The sequence below is a fragment of the Hemiscyllium ocellatum genome, chromosome 10 (assembly GCF_020745735.1).
Source record: "Hemiscyllium ocellatum isolate sHemOce1 chromosome 10, sHemOce1.pat.X.cur, whole genome shotgun sequence".
Taxonomy (NCBI): Eukaryota; Metazoa; Chordata; class Chondrichthyes; order Orectolobiformes; family Hemiscylliidae; genus Hemiscyllium; species Hemiscyllium ocellatum.
This window is the reverse complement of record NC_083410.1, coordinates 44,699,877-44,726,918: the sequence shown is the minus strand read 5'-3', so window position 1 is coordinate 44,726,918 and position 27,042 is coordinate 44,699,877. Positions and strand designations below refer to the sequence as shown.

General features: G+C 38.8%; 1 protein-coding gene across 7 annotated transcripts in view; it reads right to left on the bottom strand.

Annotated features, from left to right (window-relative positions):
• The window catches only part of esrrga (estrogen-related receptor gamma a), a 242,178-nt gene that overhangs the window by 191,891 nt on the left and 23,245 nt on the right, over nucleotides 1–27,042 (bottom strand). For 2 of the 7 annotated variants that reach the window (XM_060831457.1, XM_060831458.1), the window contains one exon: nucleotides 13,056–13,208. The exons of the other annotated variants lie outside the window; for them this stretch is intronic. In XM_060831457.1, coding sequence (XP_060687440.1) covers nucleotides 13,056–13,105 — 50 coding nt within the window. In that variant the 5' untranslated portion in view covers nucleotides 13,106–13,208. The remainder of the gene's footprint in view (nucleotides 1–13,055; nucleotides 13,209–27,042) is intronic. 7 annotated transcript variants of the gene reach the window in all.

Sequence of the window (27,042 nt, the reverse complement as noted above, 5' to 3'; positions counted from 1 at the left end):
CCCTTGACTGTTCTGCCCTCCTTTCCACACAAACTCTGATCTTGCAAAATTCTGCCCCCCTTTTCCCCCCCACTCACTCCCACTTGTTATGGGTCAGTCTGCAATGCTGGGATTTTGATGGTTGTATTCCCAGCAGCAACCACAGCAGACCCCAACTCCCGTGATGATGCGGAGCCAGCCTCCAATGGCCAGGAGCTCCCAGTATTGAGGCTTCCACCTTTGGCACCTTGATTCCTGGAGAAAGCCTGCAGGTTGCCTTGGCAGTTCTGAGTGACAATTGACTTGATGTGACTTCCTGTAAAGAAGAAGCATGCATCTCTCACTTGCCTTCCAACCATCAGATGAGACACTTGAATAAGATTCTGCCTTAGCAACGCATAGGATCAAGGCTCATCATCACTGCACTCCTCCCCATGTTCATACTTACAATCTAGATACATACTTAAAAAAAAGACCAGTAATTACACAAGCTACTAGACCTCGCAATGGAGCTCAAACAGATTCAACCCTGGCAGAAGAGTACAGTATAAGATCATTGGCAATAGGAGGAAATAAAAATCGAACACAGGACAAAATACTCTCCCCTTTGAAAATGAAGATCTTGAATTAGAATTTAAAAGCAAAGATTTAGTATTTTTTTTTACCCACATTACTAGTTTCTTTTTATGGACCGATGAAATAATATTTTCTGGACTCTGCATAATGCAGACACAGAGCTGAAAATGTGTTGCTGGTTAAAGCACGGCAGGTCAGGCAGCATCCAAGGAACAGGAAATTCGACGTTTTGGGCCAGAGCCCTTCATGTTCCTGATGAAGGGCTCTGGCCCGAAACGTCGAATTTCCTGTTCCTTGGATGCTGCCTGACCTGCCGTGCTTTAACCAGCAACACATTTTCAGCTCTGATCTCCAGCATCTGCAGACCTCACTTTTTACTCGAAGATAATGCAGACACAGAATGATAGCTGTCAAAAATAGTTTGTACACTTCCAAAATATACAAATATAGTAAATACAACATAGCCCACAAACATACATCTTTAACTTTTAAAGAATCCCAATGTCACTTTTTGTTGCAATACTCTATGAAGTTTTGGGTTAAAGTTCTGTGGAGGCTAAGTGGAATTAATTAATGTAGTCAGACTATATTTGCCGCATCTAGTCCATATAAATTCACACATACTCCGAGATCTTGAAACTAGTCAACCAGTCAGAAAGGCACTGACGTTAATTAGTTATGAAGTGAGGAATGAGCAGGCATTAGTACTGAGACTAATCAATGGGAAAATCAGTCGAAGCAGGCAGACTAATGAACTGCTATGCATCTGTTTATTTTTAGATGGTTTGAGCACTTTTCACATTAAAAATAAATATAATGCAGTTTACTTACTGCTAACAATTCTAGCACTGGATTTGTTTCAAGACTTCCAACAAAGGAAGCAAGTTGCATTTATATCAGAATGGTTTACTGCAGCACAACATTTTGAAGCTCCCATCACTTTTACAGAAATTTGAATATCAAATTAAATCCAGTGCTTGGACAGGCCTACCAGAACATAAGCAGCTATGTGCCTGCCAAAACATATACTCAAAACACTCAGTTTCCTGCTGTAGTTATTAGCGATCCCTAATACTTGAAAAATAATTGTACATAATACAAAGCCCCATTTCCTCAAGATACAGTTGAACTGTAATATACATAAATTCCTCTATTCAAGCTACTATTGCATAAACTGAAAAGACTGAATTAATTTTGAATGCGCTGAAAATTAAGTTCCAGGTGTTTACATCCTAAACTGCAGAAGTGCTCCATGCCTTAAAAGCCCTACTAAATAAACCTAAGCAAAACGTTTAAACCAGATTTTCAAACTACGAATTGCACTCAATGAACGTGTATCAGATTGGTTAATAGTTTATTTTCCCTCTGTGCAAAGTACAATGGAATATCTTCCACTACTGAAATGTAATTATCATGGCTGAGGTTAAAAGAAATAAAAAAAAACTCATATGCAAGAAAGTCAAAACCAATATTTATTTCTTTGGAAATATCCCTTGAATTCACTGAAGTAAAACATGCTTATTTTGTTGTGTTTATTTGCTTATTATAGAAATGCCACTTTGGGACTGTGAAAGCCAATCCTGGCAATTTTTGCAAGTCTTACATTTTCATGGTTGCTTAGAGCTGTTAAATGTGAAAGCATTTGCAATAAGAGATTTCATGGCCCTAAATTACACTAAATTATGGGCAAATCAAAATAAAAAGATTTACAGTCATCAGCCATACAATTTGGTTCTTAACAGACCTCAATGTATACCTCAACAGCTCCAGGGTCGTCTTACTGTTTTAAAATAAACTATAACTGCCTTAAAGCATCTTTTCCTCCATGTCATATACTTTCAAATATATTCACAGTGATTCTCATGTTAAAACAAAACAATGATAGCTGTAGTGGATTAAAAATACAAGTCTCATTTTTCCCTTTGTGTTGTGTTATCTCCACCTCAATTCCCTACACTCTTGGCCCACAAATCTTTCAAGCGTAATTTTAACAGGTCTCCTGAATTTAAACTTGTAAAGAGAATGTTGCTGAGCCAACCCTGAAATGTACCAATGTCTGTTGTCTAATGTTTGTAAGACAAGCATTGGCGCATAATGAAGTTAAGTGTTTTTAGGAAAAATAATATCCATTTTATTATTTCAAAGGAAAGTTCAGATAAAATTGGTTGGTGATTGATCAACCTATTGGAACCATTGATTTTTCCCTGCTAATCAGGCAGAGATCAGAATATTTTTCATGATTCACTCAGTGGTCCTTGCATATACTCTCTTGCATATTTCTTTGAGATGGACAATAGGTGGAAGTAACAATAGGTTGAAAATTCCAAGAGTTGTTGATCAAGGATGGTAATTCTTGTTATTGACCCCGATAAAGTTTGTGTAATGAAGAAGAAGTTACTCAAATACAATATGTAAAAATGGCCACTTCCAACATTAGGAGTGCAGTTTGGCAAAGGATGCAGAGACTTCACTCTCTGGGTATGGGAGGGTAAAACAGTCGGGGCTTGTCTGGAAAAACATTTGACCTCCTGCCAGCTTCTTCTGAAACTGAGGGCTGAGTTTTGGCATATTTCAACAAAGCATCAGTTTCCCTCCCAATTATCATCCCAAACATACCTCATTAACTAACTACACCTCAAAGCACCCTTCTTGTCCAATGCTAGCCAGATTCCACCATCTCACTTGTACCCAGAAAAAATTATCACTGCCAGGATATCCTGGAATTGACTGGCATCCTTCACGCCCAGGCCAATGTGCACCATGCTATGCACAGTCAGTCTGAAGCTGCCCTCGATAGTTCCTGATATTTTCCTCAGATGTGGCAAATAAGCAGAAATTGGCCCTACGCTTGCAGGATGGGCACCTGCAGGTCCTGGTAGACATGATGGTGCAGGCAGCAGAATATCGTCTTATCCCAGGATTCTATACCATCAGACCCTGACAGCTTGGTCCAAGATTGTCATCTGGTTATTGCAGTCTCAACCATCTAAAGGAATACCTGGCAGTGAAGGAAAATGGTCAAAGTGGGCGGCACGGTGGCGCAGCAGTTAGCACTGCTGCCTCACAGCGCCTGAGACCTGGGTTCAATTCCCGACTCAGGCGACTGACTGTGTAGTTTGCACGTTCTCCCCGTGTCTGCGAGGGTTTCTTCCGGGTGCTCTGGTTTCCTCCCACAGTCCAAAGATGTGCGGGTCAGGTGAATTGGCCATGCTAAATTGCCCGTAGTGTTAGGTAAGGGGTAATGTAGGGGTATGGGTGAGTTGCGCTTCGGCGGGTCGGTGTGGACTTGTTGGGCCGAAGGGCCTGTTTCCACACTCTAAGTAATCTAATCTAATCTAATCTAATCTACTTTCTGCGCTGGGTCAGTAACTGCCATCATCATCTCTCCGGTATTTCACAGTCACTCTGTCTCTGTTACTGCACCCATTTCCCAAGCTAATTCATATTCTACCTTTCACTAATTCATGCAACATTTGCCCGCACTGCCTTTCACCCATCCAAAACCCATCTCCCCATTTAGCCTGTGTGCCCTATGCACTGCCTACACCCTCTCTCAGAAAATCTCACCATCTTTTCTAGATCTGCACCAGCATTAACAACTGCGACAGCTACTTCTATCAGCCTTAAAACCTCTCATTGTAGGAGAAGACACTCACAATAGGACAGAAAAAGCCAATTATGGTTGGGAACTGCCCGAAAACCAGCTTCTCATTTACTGCGAGGAGAGTAACCTGACTCTGATCACTCGTACAGGTGACTGACAGTGTACAAGCCACTGGGCCGGTGTCATAGGCTATCCTTCTCAGGGTGTATCAGGACCTCCTGACTGAAACCTGTCTTGAGTGAGGACTGCTGACGACAATGACAAATTTCCGGATTTTGTGTGTGCACTCAAATACAAGGAGATACAGAAGTACTATGAGTCTGGTAGCACCAGCTGATGGGATATATCCGAAAACTGCAGGACAACGAAAGGCAAGTCAGAGGTACTGTCAGAGTCCAGATTGGGTGATAGTGTGTACAGCTAAGCGATGTTTACAATTGTGCCCTTTATTTTTTGTAGCCTCTCCTTAATTTTCTCACTAAAACATATCACTTTACATTTCTCTGCAACAATTTCCATCTGCAATTTATCCACACATTCCAAACTATTTATGTCCATGTGTATTTTAATTGTATTCCACATAATTATATATCACAAAAATAGGTAGCACTTTATCTTACAGAAGTAGATTTTCAAACAGCTGTCTATTTATTTAAAATTTCTAAGAACAAACATAAAATGAACCAGTCGACCCTTCTTTTATTTTAGTAAAGCCACACGATAAACTCTTGTCTCTGAATAGTTATTTAAAAGTTTATACGATCTTTTAACAAATCCCTCTTGAAAATACCATTTTATTCTGCGCACGCATTAAAAAAATCCTGCAGTGATTTAATTTTTCGAATGAAAGATAGTCGACTTGAGAGGTAGGGCAAAGTCTTTTGAGATGTCTTCTGGGTGAAGAAACCCATGCTACCACTTCCAAAGAAGGCCCTTTGAGCCATCCGTCAATCAGGTAGTGGTAAGGCCAGCAGTGGGCTGACACCCCAGATCAGCATTCCAGGGAAAGAGGTCCCAATCAACAAAAGCTGCCGGACAATCAGAGGCCCCCGTAGATGCAGCTACGAGTACTCCCAGAGTCTGAGGACCAAGGACAAAGGTAAGTAATGGGGGTTGTTTGAGTCAAAAGCAAGGTCTGAGGGTTGGCTCCCTGTGGAGAACATCCAAGCCAACGTCCAGTACCTTTGATTGTGGGACAATTGCCCACCCAGGTTGCCTGCACTGTGGCAGATGTCATGCATTCTGCATAGCAACAGGCTGATTGAAGCTGGGTTAACTTCACTGGTGACAGGCTAAGGCCCTCAAGAAATCATTATCTGATCTTAGAGAGTGTAAATGGGAAGCAGAATAGAGAGGATGACTTTCAGCATGCCCATCCAGAATTTTATTCTGCTAGAGGCAGGAAGGTAGTGAGGGTTCACCACCATCCCACCAAGTTGTGTGTCTTTCCCACCTCCAAGCTAGCCACCAACAGGGAGCAGAAGATTCCACCTTTTAGATTTGTTTTTTTTCCAGAGATGCTGCCTGACCTGCAAAGTATTTCCAGTACTTTTGTGTTTATTTTCAATCTGGCATCTTTCAATTCTCCTCACCTTGTCATTTGGATCAGCAGACTTATTTGTGCGGTTGTCATATTTGTCAACTGGCAAATGGGATCAGGTTGCTTCTGATTAAGACCATATTAGCTCAGTCATCTCAAAACCAATCATATGAAAACCATATAACCATATGTTCACTAACAATGCCAGCAAATTGGAGTGTTTGCACATACTACAGTAAAAGATGGAAATCCAGAAGCTGTTGTCAATAATACTTTGTTCCTCAACAGACTGTGAAAATGCAGTCTTTGCTGATCAAAACTGGTGAGGGACTACTGTAGTGGTATGCTCTTAATATAAATGTACTCACTCTAAAAACAGAAAAAAGATATAGGATTCTACAAGATGGAGGAACTGGCAATTGAAATGGCTTTGTGATGATTACTGTAGAACAACATCTTTGCCCTGAAATACTTAATTTATAAGTGTGTAGTCTTATTCCCTCTGAAGATAGTTAGTGTTACAGATTATTTTAGAAAAATTAAGATGATATTTTTCCATACAGTCTCTATTTTGACACTTGTATCATTCCTTAATACCATGTATATGTTCATACCTTTATGTTATTTTCTGGACAATTAACTAAACGCAATTTATATTTATTTGTTACTTCATGCTTTGCCATCTATATAGCTCAGTAAAGATTCTTCAATCTAATTTGTTGAAGCAACTTCCAGATACATTACCTGCTTATGTAACTGCTATCCTGTAAGTGGTGGCAAATTTAAGCAGATAGTTAATGACCCCAAGTCTTACTGACAAACCGAATCCTAATCAAAAGAAAATGGTACATAAGATGAAGAGCTCACAACAACATCTAGGTCAATATTTCTATCAGACCTTTCACACCTCTCCCTAAACTCATCTGACTGCCAACTTTACCATCTTCCCGATCATTCGCTTTTCTCTAAGTCAGCCCTGCTTCACTTTCCCTCTTCTGATCATCCTCCACCAAATCACTCCACTTTCCCGAATGCCTACTCCTCTTTTCTGAATCATGTTAAATCCAGTGGCAACACTGCAGCTTATCGGCAAGCCCCCTGAGAATATCCAGCTAATGTCTGCAGCTCACGGGTCTGTTGTGTTTGAGGACAGAGTCCATGTTGTGTGGGCCTTAGGCCTTGCTGTTTGGGCAGAGGTCTCTCAACAAGGTGTATATTAGCAGGCCAAATCCAAGGGTGTAGTCTCCATGGAGTAGCTTACTGGTCTCTGAAGTAAACCTTGTTAGCCTACACCCAACTAGTACTGGATTTGTCCTATTTACAAGAGAAAGGAAAAGTAGATTGATATTTTATAAAATAAAAAAAGTGTTTGTTTAATGCTTGATCTTTCTAAGAACATCTGAAGAATCGGACATCAAATCAACTCTTCTTTCGTCATGCCATCACTTTTATGTATTTTCTATCCAATAAAAGTACTTCAATGGTTTTAAAGCACTTTGGGACATACTGAAATCAAGAAATGCTTCACACAGAATGGGATATTTTGTTTTTGTAGGTAATTGAAGCGACCAATGCATGCACAGCAAGACCCTACAAATAGTAAATTACATGCATGACTCATTCATCTATTTTTTTTGAGGGGTGAATGCTGGCCTGAATGCCAGGAAAACCACCTGCTCCCCTGAAAATACTGCCATGGGATCTATTTAATACATCAGCATCATCAGTACAGGCAGACAAGATTCACTTTACTGATTCATGTGAAGAACGACATCTTCGACAATGAAGAACACCCTCGTTCTGTAGGAATTAAACCCATGGCCTTTTTGAGGCAGGTGCTACAACAAACTGAGGCAAGCTGAAAAAGTAAGAAGGGAGAAAAAGAGGAAAAGTCGTTGAATATCTAGTGCTATGCAGACTTACAATGACTATGACGTTAACATTTACACTCGACTGGCTTATGGCCCATGTTCTCCTGGCTTTTCAAAATAAATTTTGCACTAAGTATAGCTAAAACATTCCATCAGCGTAACTTTCCATTCCGTTTAAGCCTTTACTGCTTACAGCTCCCCTGTTGAGCAATGCTGGAAACAAGGAAGGGCTTTGCTAATCATAACGACTAACAAAAACACAAAAATAATGTGACTGTGAAGTAGTTCACTGTTCTAATATCAGCATTCCAGGTTCTCCCTTTTAGCTCATTCACCCCTTTTTTTCTGGACACATGCTCTTTGGAAATTTTCACCATGCAAATTAAATGAGTGCATTGTGATGACGTTAACACACAGAAGCAATGACTTAAGATTTTTCCTCTAACATTTGTGCAATAAAAGCCAGACTCTGCTGGATTCAAGCTTTCTTTATCCCTAAAGGAGAAAATCTGCACTGTTATTTAGGATGAACCCTGCATGCAACAGCAAGAGCTAAACATGCTCAGCTGCTGACTACAGTAAGCAGCTTGCCAGCAGATGCAGAGACAGATTTCCATTTGTTGACCAGTGCCTAAATGTTTATGTTACGTTAAACATAGTTGCACAGCATAATGTACCATATTTCACTTAATATTAGTGCTCAAGGTGTGAGGTATAACATGTGGAATACTTTGATAAAGATGTCACTTATATGCAAATGTTATCACCATTATATTCACACATACCTGATATATACGGAAATCCAAATGTTTACTGTGCCTCTCTATTTTTGTGCATTCTACGAACGTGAGCAAAAAAAAGCTTTTTCTTGGGATACATCAAATGCTACATGATCATCAAAGATGTGAAAACATCTGAGATAAAGACTAATGGAAACCCAGAAAAAAATTGCAAGGTTATAATTGAATTGAGGGGTTCAGGTGACACCAACCACAGTAGGGGACCCCTTGACTCGTTTGCAACGGTCTTCTGAACTTCAAGATTAAATTACAGCTTTGAACTCACTCTTGGTATCTATTATTTTTCAAAGCATATGCCACTTCATTTCTTTGTGTGTGCACTTCTGTAGATCACTTTTCAACAGTGTTTTATAAAGAGTGTCCAATATCCAGAATTTCTGGTCTTGGTACAGAATAATATTCAGAAATGAGTATTATTGTCCTGCATTTTAATCTATTTTTGATTGTGAAAAAATACCACAAATGGTCTAGACTACCAGCTCACTGAAAATTATGGCAACACTGATATTAACCGTAACTTGAATAACTTAAGAATCTGACTCCAAAATAATTTAAAGTGCTAACTTGTTTATAATACTGAAAATGTGTACTACATACTTTTCCTTGTATTAATACCTGAATTTTGCAATATAATCCAAAAGTCCACCATATAATGCCACTTAACTTTAAATCTCAAAAATATTTAGCGAAGATGTAAATAACCAAACATCATAGATTTCCGTTACACTATCACTGACATACTCATTATTACAGATTGCATCAGCGATTTTGCCAATATAAATGTGCAGTTTAATTCAGTTCTCTCAGCTCAATAGTCATAGTAACTCACTAAGCCAGTATGCCAAATGTGGTTCTCAGCACTCATCTACCTGACACAAATATTTTCTTGTCAGCTTCAATCAGAATTATTAAACTTAATCCATCTGCCACAAAAGAGATATTAATCTTTCTTAGAATTTTTTTCCAATTGTCCCAAATTTTCTTTTCGTTTGCATATTGTTTACCAATGTACTTTTACTTCTTATCCAGTTCATTAAACCCCAGTTTTAATTCTCAAGATTATATAGTCATGATAACTGCGTAAAGTTACAAAAAAGCTCTGAATAGTAGTCTTCCATTTTCTACATTTTGGAGAATACTCCCTAACAAATTTGACTCTTCCATCAAGAGAAACATTCTGTACTGATATTCATCTTGGCGTTATCTTCCACACGTCTGTTTCATTTGTGTGTATTTAATGACGGACACTACTGAATCTTTTATCTTGAATCCCTCTGACAAATCCTTTTGAACAACATTTCTCCAATGCCAACGGGGACAGGTGGATCACATTCTCGCATTCCCCTACCAATGGCCTCTTTAATAAGCTATTAAGTGGCACAAGTCAGCAGCCTGGTGAGCTCTCTTCTTCCAGGGTCCCCTTTTCCATGTAGGGTAATGGAAAACTTACAAGTCAGGAGGGTGAAACTGACTCTGCATGGTTCCACTTGATGGTGCTGCATACTAGTGCTCTCACATACAAAACCATCAAGATTCAATTGTTTCTCTAAACTTTAAAAAAGGTTTGAAACTCCAGCATGATTTCAAACTAACAAGACAACAACCACTAGTTTCCATTTGACAGAAACAGTGAATTTCCAGAGACTACGCAATGTGCAGAAACATGCTACTTTCATTTTCTTTCTGTGCAATTTTGACTTGTGCCTAGCATTAAGAGAGTAGTAATGGCTATGAAACAGGATTGAGAGCTTTGGGGCTGATTAACAAAGCTATGACCTGTGCCATTCTGAAAGGGATCAAGTATTCATCTCCCAAATCGCATGCCTGTCTTAGACTGCATACACCCTTCAAAATGTAAACTGGGGTCCGAGGACACGGATTACCAAATAAAGTAACACTGCACACACTCTCATTGGATCCACCTGAGTTAGGGCCATAAAAAGTCAAACAAAAGGTAAGCTGAAAAAAACTTTTGTGAAGCAGGAGCACTGTTCTGAGTTTCTCAACACGAACCGAGACACCGTCAACCTTGCACACCACACCTCCCCCTACAATTGGCACCATCCTTCACATTTAACTCATGTTTGGCAGGGATGGCCCAATGTTATCCTGCCTTTATTCAGCGAGTTACCCATTTGGCACCCCTACAGCTTGGCAGCCAGAGGCAAATGAAGCCAGGACCTTAGAATCTTGGCTGTCTCAGCGCCGTGGGCGGGCAACTAGCCAACTCACTCTGTTGGTTAGGCAGCCAGAAGTCAAATTCAACCTCCTCTTGCTGTCTTCTCAGTAGAGAAAGGGAAAATTATTATTCAAGTAGTCAGAAAAAAGCCAGGTCACTCTCATTCATCCCAAGTATGACATTGACAGAAGCCTGGCAATATATCACCTTCAAACTCTTTCATCTGCTTGGGGGCAGAATGGAGGAGGGTGAGAAACAAAGTCAAAGGGCATGAGTGGAAGTTATTTATAATTTTATCCTCTCAAATTTAATGTGAAAGAAGCTTAATTTTGTTTTGCACTGAAATAGCTGCCTCCTCTGCTGTTTTCTGTCAGCATAGTTTCTTTCTCTGTTGCAGAAAAATAGCAATGTGCAAAACAGTACAAAGTCAATCTATTCTGGCAAATAATTAAAAGCCTCCCATTCAGAGACATGAAGGAGAATTCCACCTTGATTTGGCTCAGAGCCATGGAAAATTTCAGGCAGGCAGCAACAGTAAAGGCAGAACACTGAACAACCTCAGAGCAAGCTCCAGACTATATTAAGAAAATGTAAACCAATTTGTGCACCCTGCATTCAGTGTTCTGACACTCTTTATCGAAAGCCATTTTAGCAGCACCTGACAGAAACAGGGAGGTTCCTGTTCCTTGCTGGATGGTTTTGTGCCATCTAAAAGCAAATTGAAAAAGCAGCAGCTATGCACCTGTTCACCTGCTGGTGCAAAGGAAAACCCATTACAAGCTGACGAAAGATGAAACTAAAATGCATTTCAGCAAGTCACTCCAGCATCAGTGATTAATCTCAACACACCCACTGTCTGATGTGCATTGGCTCTATAATTAATAACTTCTTAAAGGATGCTAGCTAGGCAGCAATCGTAGGCAAACGGTGGACAATCATCCCATGTGGCCGAAACAATAGTCACAGATTGTAAATGGTTAAGAAAATTAGAAGAGGAATATATAAATTTTAAGCCTTTTTTAAAAATAAAAACTGTATCCTGTCTTTCTCTTTTCTTTTGGGTTCCTTTTCCTTAATTGTTCTCCCTTCTCTTTCTCTGCCATTCCATATAGAATCAGAATCCAACCTGTCCGTGCCGATCAGATGTCCTAACTATATATCAACTACCTGCCAAGAAATCAGGCAATTAAATCTTTCCCACTGCAACATTTATGCTATGGCAGAAAGGTGCATAAGGGAGTGTTCCAGGTTTATGTGGTGGCTGGAAAAGAAACACATTCTCCTCATACAGGAAAAGCCTTTAGCATCTGATCCAAAATGGAGCAAGAAAAATTGAGAGTTTGTCAGGTGATGAAGCAGCAACATCACTCCCTGGCCTGATACCTATGTATTGTGTCGCTACATTTCAGTAGTTGTTTTATAGCTGGAATAGGATGGTGATAATTAAGCCAAGAAAAAGGGCATTAAAATATAATTTACCACAGGATTTCAAAGCACAAACTCTAATTGTTTTCTAGCTTATTTCTGCAAAGGCTAGCATTTTTATTTTCCATAAAATGCACAGCAAATCAATATATCTGTATCAATATCATTATAAATATAGCTTTGGTTGAATCCAGAGGAAAGCTGACTGACAGAAAATGACAACACCAGGGATTGGTCCTTCCTGCCCAGTTCAGGCCAAGTGAATGACAGAAAGTATTGGTTTGGACATTTTGAACCATTCCTGGATCCAGAGGAGAAAATCGTGAAACAAATTCTCAGGCAAAGTGGGATAAACATGGCTTCTGGTAACCAACATGCAATATACAGTGAGGGAGACATTACAACCCTCTGGGGTGGCAGCCTCAAAGCAATAATAGTGTAGCCAGAGATACCCCCAAGTGATGTGATTTGCAGTGACATGACCATCTACTGACCAAAGGCAGTGAGCCAACTTAGATGATTAAAGGTTCAATGGTGGGCCCTCATTCCAAGCTGTCGGTGTTTCACCAACAACAGGGCAGCTGAACGGCGTGCCTGGGCTGCCTGCCCCAACTAATGGAACAGAGTCTTCACTGCACTCCCTGCAGCCTTGGCGGTAGCCATCTCTCTCACAGAGGCTCTGTGATTAGGATGGAAGCTTGAAGAGCTGCCTATCGTCCTTACTGGAAATTTAGAAGTGGCACCAAAAAGGTGGCCACTATGGTCCCACTCCCCACCAGTGTAGGCATGGAACCTGCACATGATTTCAACTTCAGGATTACCTTACGTCAAGCAAATCCTGACTACGCCTCAGTTCTATTATTTGAAATAAAATGTAACAAGAGAGTACTTTTTTTAAAAATCATGCAGTAATTTGACATGGAAAGTAACTATATCTTACGTCATTAAATGTTTTTACAATTATTTAGCACTTTCAATAACTATTCATTTTGTAGTACATGAAAAGAAAAGCATGGATAAAGAAAAGGTTTTTTAATTTATTAAGCACATTTTTTCACTGCCTCACTAGAATCTGACTTACCATGGGTTCGACCATTCAGTCCAAAAGCATGGCCCCGGGTTTCCAGCCATTTAATTCTGCGCCTCACTCCCACTCTGACTTATCTGTCCTTGGCCTCCTACACTCTTCCAATGAAGCTCATCATTCGCTTGGCAGTACAGAACTTGAATGTTGCTGAAAAGAGAGACATGTTGCCGAAGCTTTTCGTCTTGCACTGATCAGGACAAACGCAAGAATGCCAAATTTCAAACGATCATAACAATTCAAAACACTGGACTCAAGGGTGCTGATTGGTTGGCAAATAAACTCTGATTGACTATGGCACTGTGATGGACTACAGGAAACTATCACGTTGCCAAGCTTCCTTGAAATTCATTCAAAGGGTTACAAAATTTGAACAGCAACTTTCGTTTCCAGAGGTCAGATCTGTGCATACGAATGTATCTTGTTCCTAACAAGGCTATGTGATAAGTATGTAAGTTAGCTCACTGAACTTGAAGGTTTGTTTTCAGACATTTCGTCACCATACTAGGTAACATCATCAGTGAGAGTCTCTGGTGAAGCACTGGTGGTATGTCCTGCCTCTCTATTTATAGGTCTTAGTTTCTTAAAGTGGGTGATGTCATTTCTGGTTCTTTTTTTCAAGAGAAGGTAGGTAGAGAGGCGGGACATACCAGCAGCATTTCACCAAAGACTCTCACTGATGACGTCACCTAGTACGGTGACAAAATGTTTGAAAACAAACCTTCAAGCTCAGTGAGCTAACTTACATACTTATCATCAACCTGAGCCTCAAATCTTCCCAACAATCGCTAAGCCTATGTGAGTCACATTATTAGTTTGACTAATTATATTGTATTGGTTGTTAGTACAGTTAACAGCACCCTCAGCTTGTTCAGCAAGTGCTACCCAACTGAGGAATTACATCTAACAGTAGATGTTTTGCTTTGGGTTTTGCAAGTGTACATTGGTGAGTATAGTCTGTACTCTGCCTATTATAAAGAACAGAACAGGTTATTTGAGTCAATCAGCCAATTGGTGGGATATGTGGCTCACAGGGGCATCAACATCTTTTAGTTTGTTAGCAATCTTAGAAACTTTCAGATTTCAAAAAAATTCAGATCACAACTGATGTCCCCTTTTTGTTGTTTTTGAACAGCAGCTGTTGTAATGATTCTGCGTTTTCTTCCGAATGCCTCCTCTGTACACTTTTTAGTTCTTTACCTGCCCCTCTAACAAGTCCTTTGGCCTTGTGCCATCCTCCTGTTTATCATCTGATCATCTTGTTCTCTTTCCTATCCTAAACCTTCCCCTTTGTTCACACTGTCATTCCCCAAAACCTGCAACCTCTCTTGCTCTGCCTTTTCATCTGCGTCAGATCCATTCAATCGCTAAATATTTCTGGTTGGAACGAAAGGCTACCAATTGGCAACATTAAATGTCCTTCTCTTTACACAGATGTTGTCTGATCTGATGAGCGTTACCAGCATTTTTTGCTCTGATTTCATATGTATAGTATGTGCAGTATTTTTCCTTGATCACTGAAAATAGAAAGATTAGAACAGGTGCAGGACTTTCAGTCGTGCAACTGTTTCACTTCTACCTTAACTACATTTACCTGTCTTTATTTCATAGGTTTTCGCACTCAAACCCAACAGAAATCTATTTTGACTGTCTCTACTGACGGAGCATTCAAAGCCTTTTGGGAAGAGATCCAGCTACTTACTTCACTTTGTATGAAAAACAGCTTTCAGATTTCACCACAAAATGCTTCTCTCTAATTTTAAGATCATACCACATGTTGTGGAATACCCAGCAGAGGATGTTATTTCTGTATATCTACCCAATTTAATGTTATTATTTTGAAGAAAATCCAAGGCTTGCCACTACAAGAGGGGGATAAAATACATTTAAAGAAACAGGGTTAGTATGAATACAAAATATAAATGATTGCATTTATATTTACTTAGCCACACTCTGATATCTACTTGAGAACTATGCATAACACTATGTTGTCAATACCTAGATTTTAATATTAATTTAGCAACATCTACTGTGAGCATCTAGTTATTCTTCATTTTTTCTTAATTAGGGTAAATTAATTACAATATTATTTCTCCAATTAACTTTTGTTTCTGTCCTTTAGTTCCCTCCTCAAGCATGCTACATCTATTCTGTCCTTTAAATTCAATGGTGGGGTAATGCATCTCACTGATGCTTCCACAACTACCATTGATTCTCTTCTCCATTCAATCCATTAGGCAAAGTAAACAGTAAAAAAAAAGCCCTTTGATAACAATTTCATTTGGATAAGAACAATATGATTGAAGTCAGTTATTATCAGAGAGCTGAAAATGTGTTGCTGGGAAAGCGCAGCCAGTCAGGCAGCATCCAAGGAGCAGGAGAATCGACGTTTCGGGCATGAGCCCTTCTTCAGAAAGCTACAAATCAGAGAGCTACAAATTCACACAAATGTCTTTTGTCCATAATTTCTAATGAGAAGAAAGATTTTGTGGCAAACTGAGTGGTTAAGTTAGCTATCAAATGTTTTGACAAAAGAAAGCGAATGCATGACAAACATTTAGAGTAGCTAAATGAAGGGTAAATGGAACAGTAATTAAAGGAATAATTTCTCCTTGTTGGATTATAGTTATTTAAAGCACAAAATTAATTTTCCACATCAATGGTAAGATTAAAAGTTAAAAAATACTTCACATACAATGTAACTGAAGATGAAGTAATAACTTCTGCAACATACAAAGATGCCATAATGCTCAAATGATTATTGTTGATGCATTAACTGTCACTCACAGTTAATCAAATCACCTCCTACTGCCTCAACTTCACCATTACTTATTTACCGTTGCAAAGTAAAATTAAATGCATCAATTTAGCAATGAGAAGTAAAAAATTTTAAAGCTATTTCCAAAGGATGACAATATATTAAAATCAACAAATCTGATATTTGTTCTCTGGTGCTGTCCTTAAAAGCAAAGACTGAGACTGTGAAGCAGCAGTTTAAGCTGTGTATGTTATAGGAAGTGTAGCCAATGAACTTCACTTTAGGGTATTCAAGGAATGTGCAGCCTTTGGGTTTCGGCTATTGATGAAGAAATCTACATTTCCAATTTCTGCATGTTTGAATCACTCAATCCCTTCACAACACTTGCATGGGGGTAAGATGTGGATTTTGATTCTCAAAAATAAGGAAAATGATTTGGTCAGGCAGGACGAAAGAATGTTAAGAAAAACCTAAACCAAACCTTCCAGTTCTAGTAAGAGAGATGGGAAGGACAGGGGTTGCTCTGGGACGGAAATCACTCAGTTAAATGTATGCCTTCTATTTGTTTTTATTGTTCCAAATAGACCACCTTTAAAGGGAGGCACTGACTGCCAAATCACACAGATAAATTGACATGTCTAGTGCAGAACTAGAGATTGCTGTAAAAGCAGACATGCTATTGAAACTTTTGATCTTCTATTCATCAGGACAAAATCACAAGAATACCAAACTTTAAAGGGATGATAACTTTTACTGCCTGAGTTGAAGTTGAACAAAGACTTGAGACAACAGTTTCCTGGTGCATTGCCATGGCAATACCTCAATCAGCATACACTGGCCAACCAATCAGCTTCCTTTTCCCAATTGGTAATGTAGCAAATCTGTTCAAAGGGATTCGAAGTAACAAGCTTCAACAACATCTCTCTTTTTTTAGCTCCTTGCTTCTGATACCAGCAATGCAGATAAATCCTTTTCCAGTACTTTTGTTGTTGGTCAGACCAAGCAGAATTCAAAAATCTTAATATTGAAAACTAATGTGCCCAGCCCAGATATTGTGCATATTAAGTTCATTCTCTCTGTTTGACCCAGTCACCCTGAAGAAGGGTTCATGCCCGAAACGTCAATTCTCCTGCTCCTTGGATGCTGCCTGACCTGCTGCGCTTTTCCAGCAACACATTTTCAGCTCTGATCACCAGCATCTGCAGTCCTCACTTTCTTCCAGTCACCCTCAGTCTCATGTATTTATTCCACTAGATATATGAGCACCTACCTACAGTCTTCTGCAAGGAAGAGGCTGTCCCAAAGGTAACTGCTACTTTTACCACTTGTGCCAGACAGATTGGTATCATCTCCTGCCCAATAAGGACATTAACTTTCAAAATCATATTGCATGCATGATGTGCATGAAGCAGTGGTTTGGAATTAGGAATTTGTCTGGGTTTCAGGTTCCTGAACCCCCTTTGAAAATCTGGCCTATGATTAAGCCCAACTCCAGGGACTTGAACACATAACATAGGCCTAACACTTTGTGTAGGACTGAGGGACTGCTGTCCTCACTGTCAAATCCATATCCATAAACTAAAGACATAGCTGCATATCCAACTGGATTAAAAAATATTTTGTTTTATTAATTTATGGGATATGGGCATTGCTGGTTGGCCAGCATTTACCGCCAATCCTAGTTGCTCGAGGAGGTGATGGTTAGCTGCCTTCTTGAACCGCTGCAGTCCACCTGCTCTGGGTTGACCCACAATGCCATTAGGGAGGGAATTCCATCCCTCAAGTAATCTTGAGACAGAGTGTTTGAAGAAGAGCAGGATATATCTTTGCAAATGCTTAATTCTTCAATCAACAGCCACAAAGTAGACGAATAGGTCATTTACGTCATTACTGTTTGCGTGAAACATGACTGTGCGCAAATTGGCAGCTCCATTAACCCGAGATAAAAAACACTTAAAGTGTAATTTATTAGTTCTGAAGTGTTTTGGGGACCTTGAAGATGTCAAATTTAAGATCTTTCTTTCTTCAACAGTAAGTTCTCTAGGCTCTCAACAGTAGTTCAACTCATAGCATCACAGATTTCTGAATCCATCATTTACTGTGAAACGTACTTTACAATAAAGCCAAATTTATTTCTGCAAAAAAGCTTGTTATTCGCAAACTACTTTGAAGTGGGAGTTTCAGGGAGGCTATTTAACTAAGCCAATAGACAAGGTTTCATCTTTTTCAATAATTACAAATGATTGCAATCTTTAGTCATTTTAACGTGATCTCAAAACTAGTGGTTAAGGAAGGCAAAAAAATACAAAATAACTTTGCATATACACTGTAAATGTGATAAAGATTATTATCTTATCAGGACATATCAGATTAATTTGCATGCTGTAATCTAGGGTAGAGGTCTATTCAATCTAACTATTGAAAATGTAAAATACAAGCCAACTTCATTTAAAAAATATCTAATCCTGGTCAAGTGCTAAAGTTTTAGTTTTGAATCCTCATATCGAATGAATAGAGTGTAAAAGCAAACTTGCGGTTTCACCTGATATGCATTAAACAGCACTGCATCATTTACATTTGTTTTAGTTTTGAAATTTAAATACAGCACCATTTTCAGCCCATTTAAATCAGAATATAAAATTGTTGAGCTTCACTGGCTTTTAAATTCCAAATCACAGGAGATAAGAGGTATCATCTGTCGTGGCGCCCTAGCACACAACACTGATATTCATTCATGCAGGACAAGACTATTGTGCCCATTAAACTATAAACAGCAAAAGTAAACACTTCAAGATTCAGCTGAAAACCAGCATTATTTCCCAATCACAGAGGCATCAGACTCCTGGTAAGATAAGCAAGGAGGGAAACAATTCAGTATAAAAGATTAAGGAAACGCAATAGTGATTTTCAAAATTACAAAAAGGTTTTGAGAAGGTGAACAATGTTGGATTGTTTCCAGTGGCTAGTGAATTGGTAACAAAGGGTCACAGACAGAAGATTATCATTAGAAGAATGCAGGAGAAAGTTAATAGAGATTTTGTTCACAAGAATATCATTAGGATATTGAAGTCCTTACCACAAGCTACAATTAAGGCAGTGAGTGCTGCAACATTTTAAAGAAACTGGATAAGTATTTGAAATGAAATATAAAAGGATTTGGAAAAAGGAGAGGAAGTAAGGTTAATGTAGAGAAATAGAGCTGAAGCTTTAGCATCAGAAATGATGGGCCAAATGACCTTCTGCTATAATTTCTGTGATCCAAAATTGTAACCTCCGTTGAAATATTGTTCAAATGCTAAAAGAAATATCTGACTCAAATTTATTAGATATGAACTATTATATTTATTTTGCTAGTTGAGATTTGCATAAACTGTAGTCCCTATATATCTGTAAGTTTGTTCATTGCTTTGGGGAGGGGAAAATTATAGCCTAATCTTTCCCTTCTCTAAATTCAATTATTACTTGTATAATAATCACTATAAAAATGCAAGAGCAGAGCTGGTCAATAATCAAATTAGTCATTTTTATTGATGGCCCCAAACAAATTCCAGGCTAAGAGGATAATCTACTGCTCTGTCAATTTGTACTATTAAGATGAGATTTGTTGCTTCACATTCATTTAGGAAGTAGCAATTACTACCCGACACCCCCTCCAAAAGTATGACAGGTGGCCTTTGGTAAAGAAATTTACAGCAAGTCCAATTACGTCAGGGGATAAACAAAATACAGAACGTTATACATCCTCTGCATAATATACAAACTACAGGCAAAGGAACCTGACTTCAAAAAGCAAAATGTGGCAGATGTTGGATATCTGAAACAAAATCAGAAAATGTGTAAAACATACTATAGGTCTATCAGCACCTGTGGAGATGACAGGAAATATACTTTCCAGTTCTGTGCTTTATGACTCTATAACTCGAACAATAAATATAGACAGTTCCTCAAACCTTGGTGTTACATAAGCAACTTTGAAGGTGATGTCCCATTAAGAGCTCAACATGCAAATGAGCCAAGTACCCAGATGTTATCACATGACTACAGTCAAGGCACAGCTGTATCTGGGAAATACTCTATACAGTTTACGCTAGTTTAACTACAAGTAAACCCACAAGAGACCTTCAAGTAAGTACCTACAGGTCATTTTGCTGTAATGCACATTTTATTAGTGTGAATTCGCTATAACACAATTGATGAATTGGGGACACTGTTTCTGTAGCGCAAACTTTTAATGCATGGATTGATTATAACACAATTCCTGACCCATTAGTTTAAACCATGCTACTATATGAGTTTCTTATGACACAGGGTTGCACAAGAATGGAACTACCACATGACGACAAAACCGACTGTACAGTGTAAATTATTTATGTTATGTTTAGGTAAAACAAAAATATTATTACACTCAATTCCAATGAAAGGTCTGCACCTGAACATCTCTCTTTCAAAAATCTTTCAACTGATCTCATGTCTTTGTCTGCAGCACTTCTTGATCATATAAATTAATTTGTTGATTGCTAGAAGCATTTGCAGAATTTCTGCTAATGTGAAAATGATGACATGGCACGACAAAGCGATTTTGGGCAGGGTTGATTGAGTGATTGATTGATTTATTGTCACTTATCATTGAGTCACAGAGATGTACAGTACGAAACAAACCCATCAGTCCAACTCGTCCATGCCGACCAGATATCCTAACCTAATCTACTCCCATTTGCCAGCACTTTGTCCATATCCTTCTAAACCTTACCTATTCATGTACCCGTCCAAATGCCTTTTAAATGTTATAATTGTACTCGCCTCCACCCCTTTCTCTGGCATCTCATTCCATACACACACCACCCACTGCATGAAAAAGTTGCCCCTTAGGTTCCTTTTAAATCTTTCCCCTCTCACCCTAAACCTATGCCCTCTAGTTCTGGACTCCCCCACCCCAGGGAAAAGACCTTGTGTATTTACCTTATCCATGCCCCTCATGATTTTAGATTAGATTAGATTATTTACAGCATGGAAACTGGCCCTTCAGCCCAACAAGTTCACATCGATCCGCCGAATCGCAATCCACCCAGACCCATTCCCCTACACCTAACCCTACGGGCAATTTAGCATGGCCAATTCACCTAACCTGCACATTTTTGTTGGACTGTGAGAGGAAACCGGAGCACCCGGAGGAAACCCACGCAGACACAGAGAATGTACAAACTCCACACAGTCAGTCGCCTGTGGTGGGAATTGAACCTGGGTCTCTTGCGCTGTGAGGCAGCAGTGCTAACCACTGTGCCATCGTGCTATGAGATCACCCCTCAGCCTCCAATGCTTCAGGAAAAACAGACCCAGCCTGTAGTTCAAATCCTGTACTGAAATACAGTGAAAAGCTTTATTTATGAGCGGTACAGGCAGATCATAGTAAACAAGGATGTGCTGAACAAAAAAATGAGACAGAGGCATACGGTAACATTGCACCAGGCGTACAAGAGAGATCAATGTTAGCATGATCAGCATTATTGGAGGCTAGAGAGTCCATTCAATAGTCTAATAATGACCAGGAAGAAGCTGTCTCTGAACCTACTGGTACATGGGGTCACAGGCTTCTGTATCTCCTATCTGATGGAAGAGATTATAGGAGATCATTACTGGGGAGCGATCATGTTGGCAGCCTTTCCGTGAGCTACGTAAATAGAGTCCATGGACAGAAGGATGGAGAGATCCTTTGTCCATCCGACTTATCACACAAACCACCCAATGTGTTCTTGTCTGTATTTCCAAAGTTAACTGTGCAGAGCTACTTGTTCATTGGACTTCAGTCTTCTCATTTAAACATGGTTATTCACAGCCGGCTGTATTTCTATCACTCCCTTACTACAGCTTAAAAATGTCTATATTTCTGTTAGCATCCTTCACATGACTTCTTAAAGTCTATATCTGACAGAAAAAATATCTGCTGGATCCAAATTCTCCATGAGCATATTTCTTTTTTACAAAGCTCTTTCAAATACCTCTCTTTTCCTGAGAGGAAGGTTTTGAACTCGACATTATTTCCTCTGAACTCAACCCTCTGTAACCAGGATTTAACCTTTCAACCCTCCTCTGAACCCCATCAATAATTCATCTGTATACCCAGATCATAAGCAAACACTGCATTGATGCAGCTTCACCAAAGCCTCAAATAACTTCAACATTACTGCTTTGCACTTTTAAGTCACATTTTTGACAGGCATGCTAACATCTTATTTGTTTTCTTCAAAACACTCAGTTCTGATATATGGCGATAGTCCTGTTCTCGTGAAATTTACCGTTATAAGAAAATCATGCAAGACCCATGCTATTTAAACTAATGGGGCCAGAATTGTGTTTTAGACAATACAGGTAACGAAAGTTTGCATTCTACAAATAACGGTCTAAATTCTTCAATCACGCTAAAGCCAATCGCACTGAAGAAACACGCATTATAGCAGAACTGATTATACATGCAAAAACCAAGATATGTTTTCTGTGTTGTAGCTTCAAGTAAATCACCATTTGATTAATAAAGATTTTTGACATTAAAATTGGTAATGTTGAATTCTATAGGCCAGGTCTCTGCTTACTGAGTTCACCTTTTGAATTAGCACATTTTGATTAATGTCAACACCGCTGTACTCAATTCAGTGTTACCTGAAAACTAAAGGTTCCTTGCAGAATATTCTGTCTGAGAGTTTTATAGGACTTTTAAAATTGAAACTACAAAACAACAGTTGTGAATTTCAACAAGCGATTAGGATAACTGAGGCCTTTCATGAGTCCATTGACTTTTGTCATTGAACATGCAGCCACTTTATGAAACATGGCGACATAGAAACATTTGAAGTGGAAAGGAATATACATTCTGTATCTATCATTCCAATTACCCTGACAGTTGTATCCAATGTGTTTCTGTTCAAGATATTTGTCCAACTTATATTAATTCATGGGATGTGTGTATTGCTGGCAAGACCAACATTTATTGCATATCCCTATTGTCCTTGAGAGGGGTGGACAAAGTTAAAAATCACACAATACCAGGTTATGGTCCAACAGGTTTGTTTAGAAGTACTAGCTTTCAGAGTGCCGCTCCTTCATCGGGTGGTTGTCCTTGACAGGGGAATAGTTAGACATCTTGACCTGCATCAGTCCATTTGGCGTGACATTCAACATGCAGTTACAGAGCTGTCCTCGAAGATTTGAATGGTTTACTTATAACCCCCATTCATAAGCCAATCCAACATTGGCCAACCTTCTTGCTAAAATACTCCTTCCTCAAATCTCTCCCAACTCTGTCACATTACAAAACTCTGTTGCCTCATTCCAATGTTCACTAGTTTGCTAACCAACACTCAAATTAATCCAACAAACTGGTCATAGATGATCACTGGCTTACAATTCCACACAGATTCTCTTTTTGTCAGACCTTTCAAATCATTGCTATGCTAACCCACAACACAATCTTGGAGACATTCCTGACAACAGAGCTAAGACTCACCGGTTTGCATTTGAAGACATTTTGGCACTGTTTGGTTTTTAAAAAATAAAATTATAGGCCAAATGGTATTTGAAAAAAAACTCCAAGTCCTAAAATTTCAATTTTCCTGACATGCATTTACAATTTTAATGATATGTATCAAAAATGTATTGCTTGAAATGTTATGCACAAAGATTTATCCACAGTGCTATAAAGAACAGGTTTTCATATACACAAATTTCAGTTAATGTTAATCTTCTGTAAAATCAGTTTCTAAAACTTGCTGCCACAATCTTTACTGATCATATGAGGTCTGGGTAGAGAAGTGTCTGACTCAAATATTTTTGGAAAGTTAGCCTGCGCGGGAAGATCTATGATGAGTCTTTTTAAAATGAATGCTCATGTTATGTATTTTTCAATTGGGAAAAATAATGTAAAAAATACTTAATTCTCGGGCGGCACAGTGGCTCAGTAGTTAGCATTGCTGTCTCACAGCACGAGGGATCCGGGTTCGATTCCAGCCTCGAGCGACTGTTTGTATGGAGTTTGCACGTTCTCCCTGTGTCTGCATGGGTTTCTTCCCACAATCCCAAGATGTGCAGGTTAGGTGAACTGGCCATGCCAAATTGCCCATAGTGTTCAGGGATTTGTAGGTTAGGTGCATTAGTCAGGGATAATGTGGAAATATAGGGTAGGGGAATGGTTCTGGGTGGGCTCCTCTTCAGAGGGCCAGTATGGAGTTGTTGGGCCAAAGGGCCTGTTTCCACACTGTAGGGATTCTACGATTCTCAATATGATGTTCTGCTTCATGTTGAAAATTGTATATTTTAATTTGTTTTTCTCAATTGTTAATGGCTGATAGACAGAGTTGGATATTTATATTTCAATATATGGAAGATTTGGGGTCAGATGTTATGGTTATAATGATGGAAAAACTGTCATCAGTGTCAAAACTCTGTAAAACGGACAGCAATTCTGTTATGCATACATGGTTAAATACAGAAGTTAAACGTTGCTGTCAGGGATACCTTGCTCCTCCACAGGATACTTCATTACAGTCTTTGCAGATGCAAACATCATAGAAATTAGTGATTTATGTGACCTTCAACTTTTAATGCTGTTTTCTCACTGTAAACAAGAATTAAAAGTGTTGTGCCTTGTTGAATGAGGTGTAATTGAGTTTTTAATGTTGTTCGAAATTGTAACTACTGAACAAACTTTCACCTTGAAAACCTAGTTTGAAAAGTCTGGGGGGGTCATTCACTCTATAATAAAAAATCCACAGATTCTTAAAGTGACAAAAATAAGTATTTAAATCTTTTACAAATGTTATGATATTTCAGCTTGTGCCTCAATCCCAGCGGTTATTTTGGTCATTCTAAATTGGCTAAAAATTGAATGATGAACAGTGCTTTTGCTTATGGGCTTGATGTCTGTGTGGAGATGATGCAATTTTTTAAAAAATTACTAGTCAGGATACAGGCATCGCAGGCTGGACCAGGAACTACTGCCAATTCCTAATTGCCCTTGAGAAGGTGGTGGTGAGTTACCTTTCTGAATCATTGCAGTCCGTATAGAGTAGGTGCACACACAGTGCTATTAGGGATGGAGTTCCAAGGTTTTGATCTGATTCGGTGCTCAGGCTGCTCAACGACTTTATTGTTCCCTGAATCAAGAATCCCCTACAGCTAGCATCAGAATAAAATTGACATCAAAAACTGGAAAGGATGTTTGTGAGCAACTTTCTTGGAATTTAGTGGAAAGTGCTATTCTTTCTCCACTGACTGCAAAATCCAAACTATGACATTCCTCACTTACCAGATTCAGTGAACAGGTACAGTAAATTGTTATGCATCATAGCCTTCAAATATTTGTCAGTCTCAAATGATAAGTATGGCGTCTGAATATCCCAGTAGTCACAAGTAAGTTTTATGACAAAATTTGTAGAATAAAATTATTGTAATGCATTACTTAACTACCATTTTTTGCACAGTTTAGTAATTAGTGACAAAATTTAATAATGTGCTCTGTCTAGTATCAATTAGTGATTTGTGTCTGTCTTGAACTGAGAATACCACCTCAGGTGAAAATATCTAAATAGTTAAAACACTGCATTATTGCTAAAAGACACAGTTTACCTGGAGGAGAACTTACTAACTACAATACTCCTACTCTAGGCCGGAAGGTTCGGATTCAGAAATACCACAGAAATCAATGGCCATAGAAGGTGTGTCCTAACATGACAAAAAAAGTTGATTATCAATCTGCAAATCCATCTGATATGCTGAAGGCAGGTCGCAAGAGTGGGAGAGTCTCCTGGTCAGCTAGGAATGTGTGGTAGCTGAAATATAAAACCTCTTCCAACTTAAAAGACTTCTTGGGCAGATTCTTGCCATTAGCAAGTGTCATCCTGGTTCGAGGGACTGACATATGCACACACATGCACACACACACATGCATGTGCACACACATATACTCACAGCTATTTTGATACAGTTGAAATAGATGGTCAATTTTCTTACCAATGTAATTTAAATATTACATTTAGACACTTAAAATAACATGACTTTCTGGAATGCCAGTTCGCTAGTTTGTGATTCCAGATTCTTCACTGTATTCTTAATATTCAGCACGTAAATGGCAAGATATAATGGTTATTTCAAACTAAATTTTGTAGAATTAGTATATATGGCATCTGATTAATTTTAAATATGTATCATTTGGAATGCATTGTGACTCTTAGGTTGCCATTGCATTAAATTTTCCACATTATTACCCTTACTTTAAACTTGTTTTCTCCTCAGTACAACTTAACCTTCCTGCTACAGTGCAGGTATGTTTTTCAAGGACATGCCAACAAATGTGGCCAAGAGTCTCTCAAGTCTCTGGTCTTATCACAGAAATAATTTCATTGAGATGCACAAGAATGACATGGAGTATCATTGTCCCTGATTTGCATTCTCCCCACCTCACCAATTTCACCATGGAACAGCATTGCAACACCACTTTTACACACAACAACTGGATTACAGGTAAATAAGGGAGATCTTTTACGCTGATCCTCCGGTTATCGAGTCTATGCACTTCAGTTTCTTTCAGTGTTACTATTTGTTTCAAAATGTTAGTCACCATGCTCATTTTTGTTCCTTATTCTTTTTTTTACATAGGGTGCAAACTGCAACAAAAAGTTTTAGACTGCTTAATTTTCCATTAATACATTGGCTGGCCTGACAATAAAAGTATCCCTATTAACTACTGTGATGTAATCATTATTTTCCACAATTAAGTTGGGTAATAGCCATTCAGACTTGTATACGATTCAGCATTTCTTCAGAGAATTGCAATGCTTCATATTTATTACAAATTTATTGCTTCCTTGATTGATTCACTGATTGATTCAGAGTTCAAAGCAACTTTCATGAAAATATGGAAAGCTTCTTAATATCTTCTGTTATATAAGACACAAGTTTTTATATTTTCATTTGATTCAGAAGTTTGTCTCTCTGACCTTGGATATTCAACTATGTGTGCTGTTTCCATGCTTGGCAGACACCCAGCTAAAAGAACAAAAGTCAGTTGCATAGATACACAAACTATATAGCTCTGAGCGCAAAGCCAAATACATAAAGAACAACAAGCGCATTCATGGACAAGCCAAAAGTTACTTCTGTTCTTTGAATGGACAAATAGTGAAGGGTCCCCACCCCCACCCCTCCCAAACTATAGCATAAATGTTGTCCCCTCCACAG